Source organism: Sinocyclocheilus anshuiensis, unplaced genomic scaffold (genome assembly GCF_001515605.1).
Source record: "Sinocyclocheilus anshuiensis isolate Anshui unplaced genomic scaffold, SAMN03320099.WGS_v1.1 scaffold492, whole genome shotgun sequence".
In the NCBI taxonomy this organism is placed as follows: domain Eukaryota; kingdom Metazoa; phylum Chordata; class Actinopteri; order Cypriniformes; family Cyprinidae; genus Sinocyclocheilus; species Sinocyclocheilus anshuiensis.
The window spans coordinates 43,040-59,126 of NW_015558605.1; the positions used below are offsets into that span (position 1 = coordinate 43,040).

Here is a 16,087-nt window from a genome sequence, read left to right on the forward strand (position 1 = left end):
ATTCTCTTAAACTCATTCTTTCCTCACTTTCTCTCTTCCTGCTGTGGCGGAGCTAGAAAGTCACAACGAATGGGAACGGCAGCGTAATCGGAAAGGAAGTGAAGTAATTGTATTTAAGGAGTAGTAAAAAGAGGAAAAAGGAGGGGGAAAAGTAAGAGTGGATTTGGGAAGGAAGGAGGACGACGGTGATCGCAAATATCTGTGGTAAAAAGACGCAGGATTATCTACGAGTGCACACTTTGTATGGTGCTGGGCGATCGATTTAGTGTTTTGAGGAACCATTTCTCCAAACTAAGGATACCAGTGCTGAGTGTGTTCGGATTCGGGCGCTAAAGTGTTTGTTGCCCAGGTACCTTCCTTCATAGCCTCCAATTCATCTTTCAAAGCTGAGTTCCAAGCAGACTTCTGGGGAGTAGCGTCTCGTCTGCACATATACACACCACTCGCTCTCACCACTTTCGCCACACACCTTCACTGTCCTTTGGTGTGGGAGTATATTTAAAAAAAATATATATTATAAGCTGAACAGTTTCCTATATCAACCTTGTTTGAATGTATATTTATTTTCCTTTCTCCTTTGTGGTTATATCCATTGAGAACTGGACTCTTAAATCTATCGAATTGAATGCGGGAATAGAGTGGACCGGCATCACCCGATATCCGCAACAGTTGCCTCCCCTCCCCTCTCTTTGACAAGGTGTAAAGGTGTACCAGTGATGTAATGATTTTTGTTGGACAATTGTACTTTGCGTATATGAAAATATAATAGGACTTTGAACTAAAACCCTCGATTTCTTGTGCATTTATTCTGTTCGTTTATTTATTTTTGTGGTTGTTGAAAAGAGTGTAAACTTATTTTGGTTTGTAACCGGTGGCTTTTAGAGCTCATCTGGGTTTATTTAAATATTGACAGGCTTACTCCTGTCTGGCGCCCGAACACTTTAATTTAGTTATTTAAGTATTGATTTAAACTGTTTTCTGGGGCCCACCACTGTTACACTGCAACTTGTGTGAATGTGTGAGTGCGTGTGTTTATGTGTTAGACTAGTTTATGTCTTAGATTTATCTAATAAAGTCTTATTTATATTGAAAAGAGAAGTATCTTGTGTTTTGTGCTTACAAGTTAATGTCTTAAACTGCCGATCTTGTTACTGTGCTAATAAATAGTGTTTTCACTATATTTTGGATATTAATATCCATGCAGAATTGATGTTATACGGCTCGTTCAATGAATCGCTGGCAGACTCAGTGATCAGCCATAAAACAGTGATTCTGTCCAAATTCCCTATAAAATCTTAAATGATTCCCTTTGAGCTAAATTGACCCGTTTCCCTTACAACAAATAAACTTGAATTGAATTGAATTGCTGATCGTGGTTTCGAGTATCGATATATAGCCTCTTTTAAACCAACCCATGAATGTGCAATTATCTCAGATAACTCAATCCAGCCATACTAATCATCAACAACAGGTGTGTTCGAAGAACCGAATTAGCCAGATCATGATTAGCGCGATGATATCATCTTGGACGTGTCATTTGATCTCGGATGTAATAAACGACGTACGAAGAACGCCAGGGCTCCAGACTGCGACTAAATGGTCGCATTTTGTGACAATTTTTTCTGCCTGTGCGACTAAATTTTGTGAGCGGTCACACTGGTGCGAACACTGCGTTGTTCAACTCATAAGCGTTGCCAATTCTGTCGCTTATGAGAAACATCAAACGGCAAACGAAACTGAAAGCATAACGAAACTGCGCTACTCGTTTGAACTGCACAGCGCTTTGAGTGTAGAGCCATGGGTTATACTCGCCAAGTCAGCACGAGCGCGAAGGTGCGCGCAGCAAAAATTAAGCAAAACGATGGATGGTTTTCAATCTAAAGTAAAGTAAAATAACGCTTATCTTTGCTGTTTACCTCACGTTACGCTATGGAGGCTCTCTTTTTTCTTTTTTAGGCTATCTGATTTTTTATTAATCAGTATATAATACAGCATGTGGTGTATGCCATGCCTCATCTTATTTGTTTTTGTTAATAAACTTTTTTTTTTTAAGCTAGTTTGTCATTCTATCGTACGGTTTTATTGTTGTTGTGGCTTATAACAGCAAAAAAGGAACTCCCGTTCACAAAATTAAAATCACAAATAATACTACTGATGAAAAAGAACGGGTTGAATGTTAACCACCCGACGCCCGGCTTATAACATGGCAAAAGAGGAACTCCCGTTCACAAAATTAAAATCACAAATAATACTACTGATGAAAAACAACGTTAACCACTTTCATTTCCATGTCTGCGAAACTCCTTCCACACTGATGACATAAAACAGTTCTCTCAAATGAATCCTCGTGTGTTGATCAAGTTTTTGTTTAACAAATGCAGTGTAATCTTCTCATGTGCCTGCTAAGGTTTCCCTTTCGAGTAAAACTTTTTCCACACTGTTGGCAGGTGAAGGGACTCTCTCCAATGTGAACTCCAATGTGGGCTTTAAGGCTTTCATGTAGATCGAAACTCTCTCCACACTGAGGGCATGTATAAAGGTTTTCTCTTGTGTGAATTGTCATGTGCCTGTTAAGAGTTCCTATTCGATTGAAACTTTTTCCACACTGATGGCACACGTAATGCTTTTCTCCAGTGTGAATTCTCATGTGTCTATTAAGGAATCCTTTATGAATGAAGCTCATTCCACACAGTTGGCAGATAAAAGGACACTCTCCAGTGTGAATTTTCATGTGCACTTTAAGGTTTCCCTGATTATAGAAACTCTTTCCACACTGAAGACAGGAATATGGTTTCTCTCCAGTGTGAATTCTCATGTGCACTTTAAGGTTTCTATTATGATCAAAACTCTTTCCACACTCCGGACAGGTGTAAGGCTTGTCTCCAGTGTGAACTCTCATGTGGACTTTAAGGTTTCCATGTTCATCAAAACTCTTTTCACAGTGAAAAGGGGTGAAATAACTTGTAGTTCCTGTTTCATGAGCTGTTTTCTGTGAGAAAGTCTCTTTAATCTGTGGCCAACTGAAAGATTCTTCTCCGGTTTTAAAATCATGATGAGTCTCGTATTGTTCTTTCTCTTCCGTTTCATTCGGTACTATGCACTCCTCTTTTAGCAGCATGAGGTCTATGGTGAAAAAAGACAAATTAAAATTATCCCAGTTTAAACAGAACAGAAACAGGGTCCTACTTTATATCAAGTGACCCTAATACCTGTGTGCTTACAAAATAACTAAATATGTACGTAGTATGTAACCACAGTGTAAGTACACATTGGTACATAGTATCTACAGTTGTAATATTTCTGTAACTACACACATGTAACAACTAGTGTTGTCAAAAGACCCGGTATTTCGGTACCAAGTCGGTACTAAAAAAATAAATTGTTTCAAGTTATTCCACAAGTAATAAAAGTATGAAAAAAGTAAACAAGTATAAAGAATGGCATTGGTTTTGTACATTTAATTTTTGTTTAACGTTATTAATAAAAATGTTGTTCAATTAGCATGTTTTTGTGTTTTGCTTTGGTACCGAAATTGGTACCGATTGGTACATAGTATCTACAGCTGTAATATTTCTGTAACTACACACATATAACAACCCCTTTAGGATGGTTTGTGTAAGTACAAATGTGTAACAGGACATTGGTAACAACACTTTTTTTCACTTTACCAAGTACTCGTTTAACAGGAATTATATAACTACATTTTGTAACAACAATATGTTTAAGAGTAATTGGAACCATTTGATCCAGGGGGCGGAGATGGGTAGGTTTAGGGGTGGAAATGGGTAGGTTTAAGGATATGTAAAGTGGGAGGAGTTGGATCTCGAGTTGGAGTTGGAGCACCACTGTAATACCAGTGTACTTGCATGGTAACTCCTCAGGAACTGTCCACTTAATATAAAGTTTAACATTCTGGACACCAACCACAATTTATATGTAAAGCCCAACTTACTGGCCGCTGCTGTATAACATCAGAGTAATTACATGATAAATCTAATATAAAGTGTAACACTTTCTTTACCAAAAAGTGCCGTTAGTCCTGTTACACATTTATACGTTCATTACCAGAAAGTGTTGTTACCAAGGTCCTGTTACACATTTGTACATAACATTCAGTGGGTTGTTACATATGTGTAGTTACACATACATCAGAGCTGTAGCTACTATGTACCAATGTGTACTTACACTGTGGTTACATACTATGTACACATCTAGTAACATGCAAGTACACAGGTATTAGGGACACAATATAAAGTGGGACCGGTCAATTAACATTTTATTTGTCTTGTTTTATTTTGTGAAACTGCTACATATATGGAATAACCATTTTCTAAAAGCAATAAGCGGCTTATTGCTTTAACCAACATGTATGCTAGATAGTATATGCACTAATCTATTGAAGGAGGTGATGCATATAATTTTAGAAACTCTTTATCAATATTGTAAACTCTTTTTCTTTGTTTAGGACACCTCCCAAAAACGTTCATGCTCACAGTTATTAAACCCTTTATCAAAAACAAGCACAGTTTGGCCCAGGACAAATCTACCATTTGTCTAAAATATCAGAAAAAAAGGAATCTAATGAAAAGGAATCAGAGAAATTCACATTTAAGGATTTAAGCACATAAACTGTCCTTATTAAACTTACATATTAACTACTTTCTGATTATGTGCTACATCTCTACTCCAGTGTTGTTAGATCAGTGGTGTAGTCACATCCATATGCAGAGCATATGGCTGTTTGCGTATAAAGACAATCAATAATTGGTATATCGTTGGGATAACCCCTTGTTTCTTGCTTCAGAACTGTATAATCTCTCGTGTTGGCTTCCCCTTTAACTGTATTCTTTGGAATAACTGAAAAAAAGTTTATGCTAATAATGCTTTCCGCATTGATCTCTGAAAAGTAGCTGAAGCATTATTCGTCCTGAAAACCATAACCATATACTTTAGGAAGTTATCCGGCGTAACAAATGTGGCACTGGTGACCCTTAAAACAAGTCTACTTTCGTTACACAGAAAAAGACAGCAACACAATCAATACAACACTTCATCCTAGGTAACGGGAAAGAGTTCGGATTGATGACACTTTTCACCTTTCAGTAATCTGTACAGAACCTGTACCAGGGCTCGCAAAATCGCTAGCCCGACGTCCCGGGGCTATTGTGTTTTCCATTCGGGCTACCAAAATGTATCTTGAACAGTGATATAAAATTAATTCCTCAATTTGCGTTGTTCACTAGCTTGTTGGGGTAAAACAGATCATAGCTGATCGTTTGCACGTGTTTCAAAGTCTTGCCGATTTAAACATTCAAGTGTTTTAAACCGTTCACACTCATTAGAAGCGCGCACAGAGAGCCACGTTTCAGACGATGCGCGTACACAGAATTGATTCCTCTTTCGCATATCCTTGCAGCTGAATGAACACATACACACAAAATTATCTCAAAATAACAGTCTCGGAAAGTATTCTCGTAAACACAGTCGGTTATGTCTTAAGTGAACGTAAACAGTGGTGAAAGAAATCTCAAGTGCATCATTATATTGGATCCGCGCATTCGGTCTTAAAGGGGCAGCAGCCTATAAATACCTGCTGTTCCATAAGCGCCACCTGCTGTCGGAGAGTGACATTTGAGTCTCATTCACAAAGCTAAAATCAGACCATTGTTTTTGCTTCAAATTTCGAAATTATACAATCTAATTGCAATCTAAATAACATGTATTTAGCATCTTTGTTTGGATCATGATTAAAATGCAGTGGTTGCCTCTGATTTTAAATGGAAAAGGCACAGCCAAAGCCTTTGTTTATATGAAGATATTTATTTTATTGTATTATTTAATTTGGGATTTGTTTAAAAATTTCAAGTTAGTTTTATTATTTGACATATTTCAATTTCACAAAGAAATGTGGAGCATTTTGTCCAAGCAATAATAAAAGGACACATTTAATTTATAATTTGTCTTAAATCTAATTTTGTTAAAATTGTTTGGATCATGATTAAAATGCAGTGGTTGCCTCTGATTTTAAATGGAAAAGGCACAGCCAAAGCCTTTGTTTATATGAAGATATTTATTTTATTGTATTATTTAATTTGGGATTTGTTTAAAAATTTCAAGTTAGTTTTATTATTTGACATATTTCAATTTCACAAAGAAATGTGTAGCATTTTGTTGGAGAAATAATAAAAGGACACCTTTTCATTTATAATTTGTCTTTTATCTAGGAAATTGTATTGTGAAATCAGTATCGTGGATCGCATCACATTGTGAGTTGAGTGAATCGTTACATCCCTATATGCTACTAGTTTTTGCTGTAGTATCAAAAATAAAATAATTCTGTTATTTAAATAAAGAACTGTGAGATGTGAGCTCGAGATGAACTAAGATGAGTGCCAGCTTTTAATTATTTTTAAGGGAGTTTGTAAATGTGATACTGATTTAATACAACAGTTAAATAGACAAGAAGTTAATATTAAGTGACATACATTGTCTGACTATAACACTATGGTCCGATTTTGCTCTATTTCGTCGTCGAAAACAGTTTGAAAAAAAGTCACAGCTCAGCCGCTGCGTCCACTCAAACACAACGGTGTCTCGTTTATGAATGAACTGCGTTTTTAAACGAATCTAGTGAGTCAGTGATTCATGATTACCCATTCATAAATACTGTCACTTGCTTCATTCCTGAATGAATCAGCCATTCGAATTAATCAATTGAATGAATGATTCAGTGATAAAAATCAGTGACTTGCCGCCACCGGCTGGCAGTTTTAGTTACATTTTTAAAGTATCTTTTCAGTTATTTAAATCATTTAATATTTCTATATTCAAAATTATATATTTAAAACATTAATATCATCATGAATTTATGGATTTAATTGCACTCATTCCACTTCTGAGCCTCATTAAATGTCTGAAAGTACACCAAGCCACTTTTGTGTTCTTCTGTGCCACCTCTACAAATTAATTTTGATTATACTGATTTCATTTGATTGCTAACTTATATTTCTTGTTCTTATTCTGTCGGATTGCCGCTGCTGTCACCACCGTCGAGCTAGGTGGGCGTGGTTTCAGCAACCTGCTCGGGAGTGACGCGCTGCCAAGATGGCGACGGCCGCCTCCGCCCAATTTTGAGCTTCAAAAACGCTCTTCGGAAATCTACGGGTGACATCACGGACACTACGTCCATGTTTTTATACAGTCTATGTGTGAGACACTTTGTCCTGTTTCCTACATATCTGAGAAGCAGCTGTGGCAATGCCCAAAACAGCAGCGTGGCACATTTGGCCATCAACACAGAGAGCGAAGTAAATATATCCCTAGTGCTTTCTGATGTCATATTGCCTTTGACTCACATGCCGAAATACCGAAAAAAATTGTTCAGTGGATTCTAGGCGGACTAAAAAAAATCTTTGGCAACTGCCTGATCTAGGCTACTTGATTAATTTTATAAAATGAAAAATTGTAATTAATTTGTGATGAGTTAAATAATCATGTAATAAAATGTTACAAAATCGAGTGGGTGATTTATTTTATTCATAATAATAATAATCTGTTTTGGTCATATTTACTATTAATTGCCCAGCTCCCTGTCAGTGATCTAGCACAAAATTCTCTGGCGCTGCCCGATTTTAAACTTTATGGTCGTATTCAATTTGTGTGGTTTTTGAAGTGTTCTCATGCACTTGCATTAAGTCTTTATATGTGTTCATCTGAAGAAAGAAAGTCACGTAAAACTGAAACGTCACAAGGGTGAATAAATGATGAGAAATGTTCATTTTTGGGTGGACTATCCCGTTAATGAGCCAGATGTGATGCAGAAGCCAGAAACATGCAGAAAGAATACAATGTGTTGTGAAATAATGATAAGTGACAGAATTAAAACTTTTTGAAAAGGCCAAGTTTTGTGTTGTGTATTCAATGCCCACGTCTGAAATAATTAACTTTTAAATATTTTAGTTTTTTTCTTCACAATTATTGATATGTAATTATTTAATTTAAAAAATATTTCGCTGACAGCCCTAATTATTACTCGATATGTCATTATAATACCACTTATCCACTTCCGTGTAAGAACATCATTAAACATGATTTACAATTAATTTAACGTACAGTGTTCATTTAAACAATTTTTGAAGAATTGTAACATTTTATTTAAAGAAATAAAGAAAGAAAGCACTGCAACCAAAATAATAATTGAATGTAAATTCACTGAGCCTTTTTTTTTGGCATTCAATCTTGTGCATTTAATACTACAGACAGCTAATGGTTATATAAAACGGTCAAAAGTAATGTTTTTTTTTTTTGTAAAAGCGACTTTGCTACTTTTTTTTTGCTACTTCAGTATGCTTCCTCAGATTCATGAACACAATCATCATTGGTTCTCGCACGTCAAGCACACGTCTGAGCTTCTGTTGACCATATTTAACATGTTTAAGATGGTAGAAAATAAAAAGCAAGTTAAAATTAAATTATATTGAGTACAAAGGTTTTTTTTTTTCTTCAGAAATGTAATCAAACAAGAAGTTTACATTTAAACTGTACTTCAGTAAAATACAAAACCCCCAAAAGTAATGAAGTAAAATTTCTCAAGTATTTTACACCCTTGAATATGCTTAAAATATAATGCACTTCTCTGTAGAGCTTGGCATTTTAATAAGCATCGAATGAGAATGAAAACCAACCTGTGTGTTCCTCAGTATCTTCATGTTTGACTCTGAATGCTTCTTCAATCTTCACGTCTTCACTCTCCTCTTTAATAAACGCCATCTTTATAACAGTGTGTCCAACCACACAGAAAAAACTCCTGCTGAGATCCACACGCTGTCATGTTTAAGATGAGAATATTTAAAGATAGATCAACACAAACTAAATCAGTGGGTGTGTCTCAATCAGCTCCCTAGTTCAGTAGTTAGCACACTGGTGAGGGAGTCAGTCAGAGTGAGAGTTAATGGCTTCGGCTAGCTCTGGCTTCACAGGCAAGGCTGAAGACTAGTCTCAGACTAAAATTTAAGTCTGAGCTCTTTCAGATGAAAGAAACTTGCACTGACTGATCTTAAAATATGTCCCTGCAATTGTTTTAAGATGCTCAGCACAAATAATTTTTTTTTTCTAAGGCACGTTTATAAAAACTACTTACATAATTGAACTATGGCCTAATCCTGGCTTAACCTAAGCCCTGTCTGTGACGCCAGGCCATAATTAGACAAAACACTATAAACAGACACAAGAAATTCATAAAAGTTTCATTCATAATCGCGTTTGTTTGTTGATCTCGTTGTATTTACACGGTTTTGTCAGCGCGCGCAGACAATTAATTACATTTACATCGCTTGCAAGAACTATTAAACAGACTCGACGGTTTGCAGTGATTTAAACGCAGTAAAACACAAACCTTTCTTCAGCCGGATCACAACAGCTGCTGGAGTGCGACGCTGCCTTATGACGTCACAGCGCCGTACCAAAATAAAAGTCCTGTTCACACGCCAACAAATCAAAAGTACATGAAACACACACTCACAAACACACACACACACACACAGAGGCAGATTAAAAAAAAACAAAACAAAACAAAAAAGCCTTGCCAAAGTTATTCATAGCTGAATTCTTGGTTAAATACATGTTGGCTAATTGTGTGCAATCAGATACAGTTAGAACCATTAAATTTTTGTTTGATGCATTTTTTAGTGCCATAGCCAAAAACTTGTAGGCCTCATTATTTTACTGTTATACAGTGTCAATAAAATGAACCTTTATTAGGGCCACAGAGATTACTCAAAAACACAAATACAAGCAAATATGCAACAATCAATAGACAACATGTTGCAATGTTATTAATTGTGCAATGGCATATAAACTACATTCGTTTGTAATTGCAGTTGTCTTCTAACAACATTAGCATGATCGATACCTGCAGATTTGTACATCAACCTTGTAGGGTTATTAAAGGGGTCATATGATGCTTTTTTAAAGATCATTATTTTGTGTATTTATAATAAATGTTACATTTATTATTTACATTACATAACAAATGTTGTCATTAAATTGTTATCAGGGACACATGAGCAGTAGGTACATGTTTGTTTAATAACAATTTCTGTGTAAAATCCGTTTTAAACCAATCCCATTTTGTCCGTCACAGGGTTGAGAAAAAAAGCTGAAAGGTGTCTAAAGCTGAAAAAAAAAAACCTGAAAAATAATAAAAGGTCTTTAATCCCTGAGGTGGGAAAATATGATTTTTTGGAAGTTTGATATGTGCCTAACGATGTAGGGTATTTAGAATTTGAATCACATGTAGCTGAAAAAAATTTATATTCCAAGATGAAATGTTACTGAATCCCAGGAATGTAAATTAGTAAATTTAAATTGGCATGATTGTAGGTTTGAAACATTGCCTATGAACAAATTTCACAAATACTAGTAGTTTCAAAGCTGTTGAGCTAATTGAAAGAGGCAATAAATTGAATAAATGAAGCATTTATATAGAGCTTTTCTGATTCATGCACAAACAAAACGCTTTACAATCATATCCGGGTGTCTCTCCTCTCCAACGCTCTAATCCGTTAACATGGGTGCGTAAAAAAAAATGCAACGCACACGCACTGCAGACGAGTATGCTCTCCGCGCCGCTTCGCTAAAGATAGGTGCCTAGTATATTTTTGACGGACGCCGTGTCCAAACCGCACAGCAAATACAAAATAAAAGTCAAAAAATCATGTGAATTTCAAAATAAACACCCTGTGCAAACTCCCGATCGAATTTCACGGTCACATATCTTTGGCAGGAGGCCAGAAATTGACTTATTAATATTATATATATTTTTTTAATTTTATAAGTTTGATTGCAACACTCAAGTACAGAAAAATCACGACACGGAGCACAACGAAAATGATCCGGCTGCAAGAGAAGAATATCTTGCAAAAAGAAAAGAGATGAAAAGGTCATGAATGTTGAAAGTCTTGATCTTGTGAAATGTCAAAGAGAATACAAAGTTTCACTGTAAATCATGCAAAATGAAAAGACAAATGAAAGCTGCCAAAAGACTTGTTAAGAGTTGTTATGTTGAGGATACTCACATACACACACAAAAAAGGCATGTAATAGTTAAACCCTTCTCTGAACTCAATGTGTGCTATAATTCTGAAGTGCAACAGTCCAATTCTTTGTCACACAGCCAAAAGTATCAGACAGGAACAATTGTGCATGCTTGGACCATGTGAAAGTCAATTAAACAGTGTTTTTATTAAACTGATTTAATAATGAACAAATGGTTGGTCTGTTTTTAAATAAGTTTAATTATAGTTAATTCATCAGCTAATGGTTCTTGCACATAACTACAATATTGCAATTACGCATATAAGGCAGTTTTTACATTGACTTCTAAATCTAATATAAGATATCACTAGCAGTTTAAGTAAACTATAATTAATATAAAGGCCAATAATTAGCCTAACAATTTTGTGTTATAACTAGTAGTAAAGAGGAAGGGATGATTGCACTTGAACTGATACGGCTCTGTCACGACACATCAAAAAGCATCAAAACGGCACTTATCGTTTACATTTTCTGGGAAAAAAATGGACAGAATTTGAAAGATGAGATTTGGTTTCTTATTGAAATGAGAAAGTTTTAAATTAAGCTCCACAGATGCAGTGGTTAATACAACACTGTATTTGTTATGTACACATCATGCACACCAAACCGAAAACATTCATACACTTTCCCAGTGCGGTTGTAATCATTTCCATAGAACTATTTTGAGTGTAGTGTGTTTTGGGCCAAATGCCAGTAAGATTAATTGGTTTGTATTACAGGTATGTGTCAGTATCTGATTGTAGACGTGTGTTTCTATAACTATATGGCTTCATGCTGTCGACTCTCATGCTCTTCTGGTCTCTTCTATAACATTTGCAATGCTTAACAACTTTTCTACCTTACTGCTTTTCCACTTTCACTCAAATATATATATTTTGGCTCAATACTTGGGACTCTCATGTACTTTCTCTTAAGTAGCTTCTGTCTTCTCTATATAACTATACAATAGAGAGACTCAAAGTGACCATTAAAAGCAGCAGCAGGGCTGTTCATTAGCACACATTCAGTCTTCAGTTACAGTCATCAGCAGTCTGAAAACAGCCTTTGTGTCATAATAGCGGTAGTTTGCACCTTGTAGCTGTGAAGACCGTTTCACCAACTGATCTTTGGAGAGTCTCAAGATCATTATGATCATATGTATTCTCAGGCATAATGGCTGCGGTGAACTGGGGGCTGGGTGATAACAAATCATCTATAGCTGGTCTGTGGCTGAAGTTAGTTTCGGTCAGGCTTTTTATGACTCAAACCCATGCTGAATTTGTTTTCTCAAGAAATTGAAGTGCTTCACTTGTTGACATCTAAATGAACTCTTTATTTATTGTTGAAAAGACATTTAATGACTAAAACACTTTAATACATTTAGTTACATTAACACTTTATTTTAAGGTGTCCTTGTTACATATGTTACATGTACTTACTATTATAATAACAATAGATAATGCATAATTACCTGCAAGTAACACTAAGACAAACCCTAATCCTAACCCTAAGCAAACAGTAAGTACAGAGTTAATTCATATTACTTACATGTATAATTACACTGTAAAAAGGACACCTTAAAATAAAATTGTAACTAAAGTAGCTTTAAGGGTCAGATGAAGTAGAAGCAGCACCTTAACCCTTTAACATGTTTCTCCGCTGTATGTTAAAGCACATTTTGAGTTACTGTACTATAATGAGAAATGTGTTGAATTTAACCTGATTCACAATGTAAGTGTGTTTTACTAAAAACATCAACTAGATGTCCTGCTCTGAGTATTTAAAGCCTCCACAGCACACAGGTTTCAGTAGATCTCTTCTGCACTGACGGAAGTCACCTCAACAAACTCTGATTTATTTTCTTTCTGGAAAAACCCCCATTTGGAGATATTTGGGCTCTGAAATGGCTTCTGAGAGGTAAACACTTTGCTTTTGTTGTCTAGATGGTTTCCATTAATTCATTTCAATTTATAGCATTTATTAGCAGTTAAATGCATCTGAACTAACCCCAGTATTGTTGAACTAAGGCTACACATAAAACTAAAAGAATGGTTAAAATGTACATTATGAGTGTATGTATGTTTGTTCTCAGACATTAATAACCTTTAAACTTAGCAGAAGATCTGAATTTTACAGATACAATTTTAACCCTAAGAAATTATTTTACAAATTTAATAGGCAAGAGTTTATATACAACATTTAAGTTTACAATTTGACTAAATCTTAAACTTTAGAAATAAAATCTGTAAAATCACCTTCCATCACATTATAGTGATCTGATGTATTAATTTTAGCCCTCAAACCCATGAACTGCTTCCAAACTCTTGTGTTGAACATCTTGGCTTCTGGTTTTTGTGGAATCTTGATGATCACAGATGTATTATTTTAAGAGAGTTAAATCTTGGATCTGGCATGTTTGCAGGCGTTTTTGATTAATTCCTTCACTTTTCTCCTTCAGGGGTCTTTCAGTAGAACAGTGCTTGGCGGTCTTGCAGTCTGCTGAAGACGACTTCTCGACACACATCATTAACCTTATGTTCGACTGGAGATACATCAGAGAAATGACGAGGGAACAGGAGCTGCTGCTGGTGTATTTCCTGGAGGCTTTAGTCATGCTGTCGTTCCTCCAAGAGCCAGAAGTGGTGAAGAAAATGACTGTGAGTGATTTAGTCTCAATGACAATATGAGCGCATATAAATCTGTTGTTTTTCCATTAGAAGCACCAATAGAAATGTCAAATATATATATATTTTTTTAAGTCAGAAATTGAAAACAAAATAAATACCATGTTAGGAAATGTCCTAAAGGTGAACTACAATGGTTTATTCACAATACATATCAAAATGACTCCATTTAGAGACTGAAAATATGTTCAGTTAAGTCAGATTTTTCATGTATTTTTAAGAGAATCATGTGTAATTTTTGTCATCAACCCACATAATTGTAGATAAATCTGGTCAGTTTTAGAGTCTGACTGAGAGTAATTTTGGCTTATTATTGCTTGAATTGTTTGCAGGTTTCTGATTGGCTGAAGCGGACGTACATTGAGGGAAATCGTGAGCGAGTTATGGTGGGAGTAGACGAGTGCAATGCCTTCTTTGTCCTGTCACATGAGGAGGAAGAGGTAAGTTTAATAATAAATGAGATTAAAATGAAGCTCCTTGGATGTGTCAAAACCTCACAACTTTCTCTTTTGTCCACCGTGCAGTGGTTTGACGTTTACTACCAATATCTGCGTTCAGTGATGATCAAGAGGAGACACAGGAGATGCAGTTTAGATGAAGCTGAGAAATTCTTCATGTGCTCTTCAGGGAATCCGGTCGACAATCCCTGTGAGGATCTAAAGAAGCTGCATGACGAGTGAGTGCACTTAAATTATTATTTTTTTTATTCAGGCATTGTTTTGTGAACCTTCTTCGTTCTTTACTAAACCACCTCTTGTTCTGGATGCAGGTATGATCTCCCAAGCATCACCACTGATATGGTCAGATCTTCTGTACACACTGCTGTGCACAAATTGCATTTGACAGATGATGAGAAACTTTCAAGGTACTTCAGCTTCTGGACAGGCAATGAGGAGAAACCTCAGTCCAGTCCTGCTGGGTCTTTATTGTATGTTATCTTGCATGTTCTCCATCATTCAAGTATCCTGACCGAGATTGTTTCTTTAGTCCAGCTGAAGCGTCCGAAGCCGAATGGATGAATGCAAACATAGCTTTCTACTTGCTGAAGACGTCACATCCAATAATGGTACATGCAGCGCCTCCAGAAAATGCTGCACGGGTGCAAATCTCAAGACTATTCGAGAGCGATTGCCACTCGCTTTGGTGCGTGACTCAGAAGAAACTCCGCGAGCGTCTTGTACTTGGTAAGTCGTTCATTCAAGTCATCAAAACTGATTTCCTCATTTGGGTGTTGCATCAACTTTGGCATTGGCATATCTGACAGATTCAGCTTTATTCAAACAATTGTTCCTTTTCTTCATTTATTAATGTATTTATCTTGTGAAAAATTATTACCCATTCTGTCAAAAATTCTGACAAATTATTCCTCATGCTCCCTGATCCTCACTTTCACAATTTGAGCCCAATGAATCCTGACATTGTTGTCCTGGAATATGCAACTTTTCTGGCCAGCCAGTGTATAATCACTTAGTAAAGACTAGTCATAGTGTGGAAACATTGCTAAAAGTGTCTGAAGTTGAAGGCATTTTTGGAAGACACATGCACAGCTAATATCGTTATATCTGGTTAATATCGTAGCTAATATCATCTTGTTTCTGCAGATACGTTTGGTCCACGTCAGCCATCTGAGAGCAAAGTGCACAGCTGGATTGAGAAGCAGGGATGGATGGAGAACGTGCCAGATGCTGCTGAAGTTGTGAAGGACTGGAAGCCTCCACGAAGCATCCAGGCACCGGCAGGCAGTAAATCGATCCGTCGGATGAGCCGCAGGCAGTGCTGGAAAGGCCTGCAGCTGATGGACAGAGAAGGCAAGGGTCTCAGGGTCGTCACCAGCAGGCCGTTTGCTTGCGGAGAGGTGATCTGTGACTTCCACGGCCGGCTGATCTCCAGGGACGAGGGACTGGAAATCCAGCAGAACAATCAGACTCAAGCTGGACATCTGTTTTTCTTTACCAGCAAGAACGGGCTGGACATGTGTTTGGAAGCTCATGAGGAGCGCTGTGCGTGCCATCCAAACAAAACTACGTTTGGCAGACAAATTAAACACTCGGCAAAACGCACCAATCTCAGTCCTAGACTGCACTTTGTGGAGGATGACCCGGTCATACTTTTCATGGCCACACGGGACATTCAGACGGGCGAAGAGATCCGCTACGACTACGGAGACCACAGAAGGTCCTACGCTGGGGACGGTCTGGATCTGACGCCGTCCTAACTGAAGATGAACATTATCTGGAATATGCATATAGGCTTTTTGGAAGATATCCATATATGGATGGGACTTATTGTTTTTACATTTATATTGTGACAACAGATTATATCTATAATTA

At 36.6% G+C, this 16,087-nt stretch overlaps 1 protein-coding gene across 1 annotated transcript; it reads right to left on the bottom strand.

Annotated features, from left to right (window-relative positions):
- Positions 1 to 2,199: 2,199 nt before the first annotated feature.
- On the bottom strand, positions 2,200 to 8,707 carry LOC107680215 (gastrula zinc finger protein XlCGF7.1-like). The gene is made up of 2 exons (XM_016476013.1): positions 8,685 to 8,707; positions 2,200 to 3,123 (listed from the first exon to the last, which is right to left on the bottom strand). The coding sequence occupies exon 2, from the start codon at positions 3,116 to 3,118 to the stop codon at positions 2,369 to 2,371; it is 750 nt and encodes a 249-aa protein (XP_016331499.1). The 5' UTR covers positions 3,119 to 3,123; positions 8,685 to 8,707; the 3' UTR covers positions 2,200 to 2,368.
- Between the last annotated feature and the right edge of the window lie 7,380 nt (positions 8,708 to 16,087).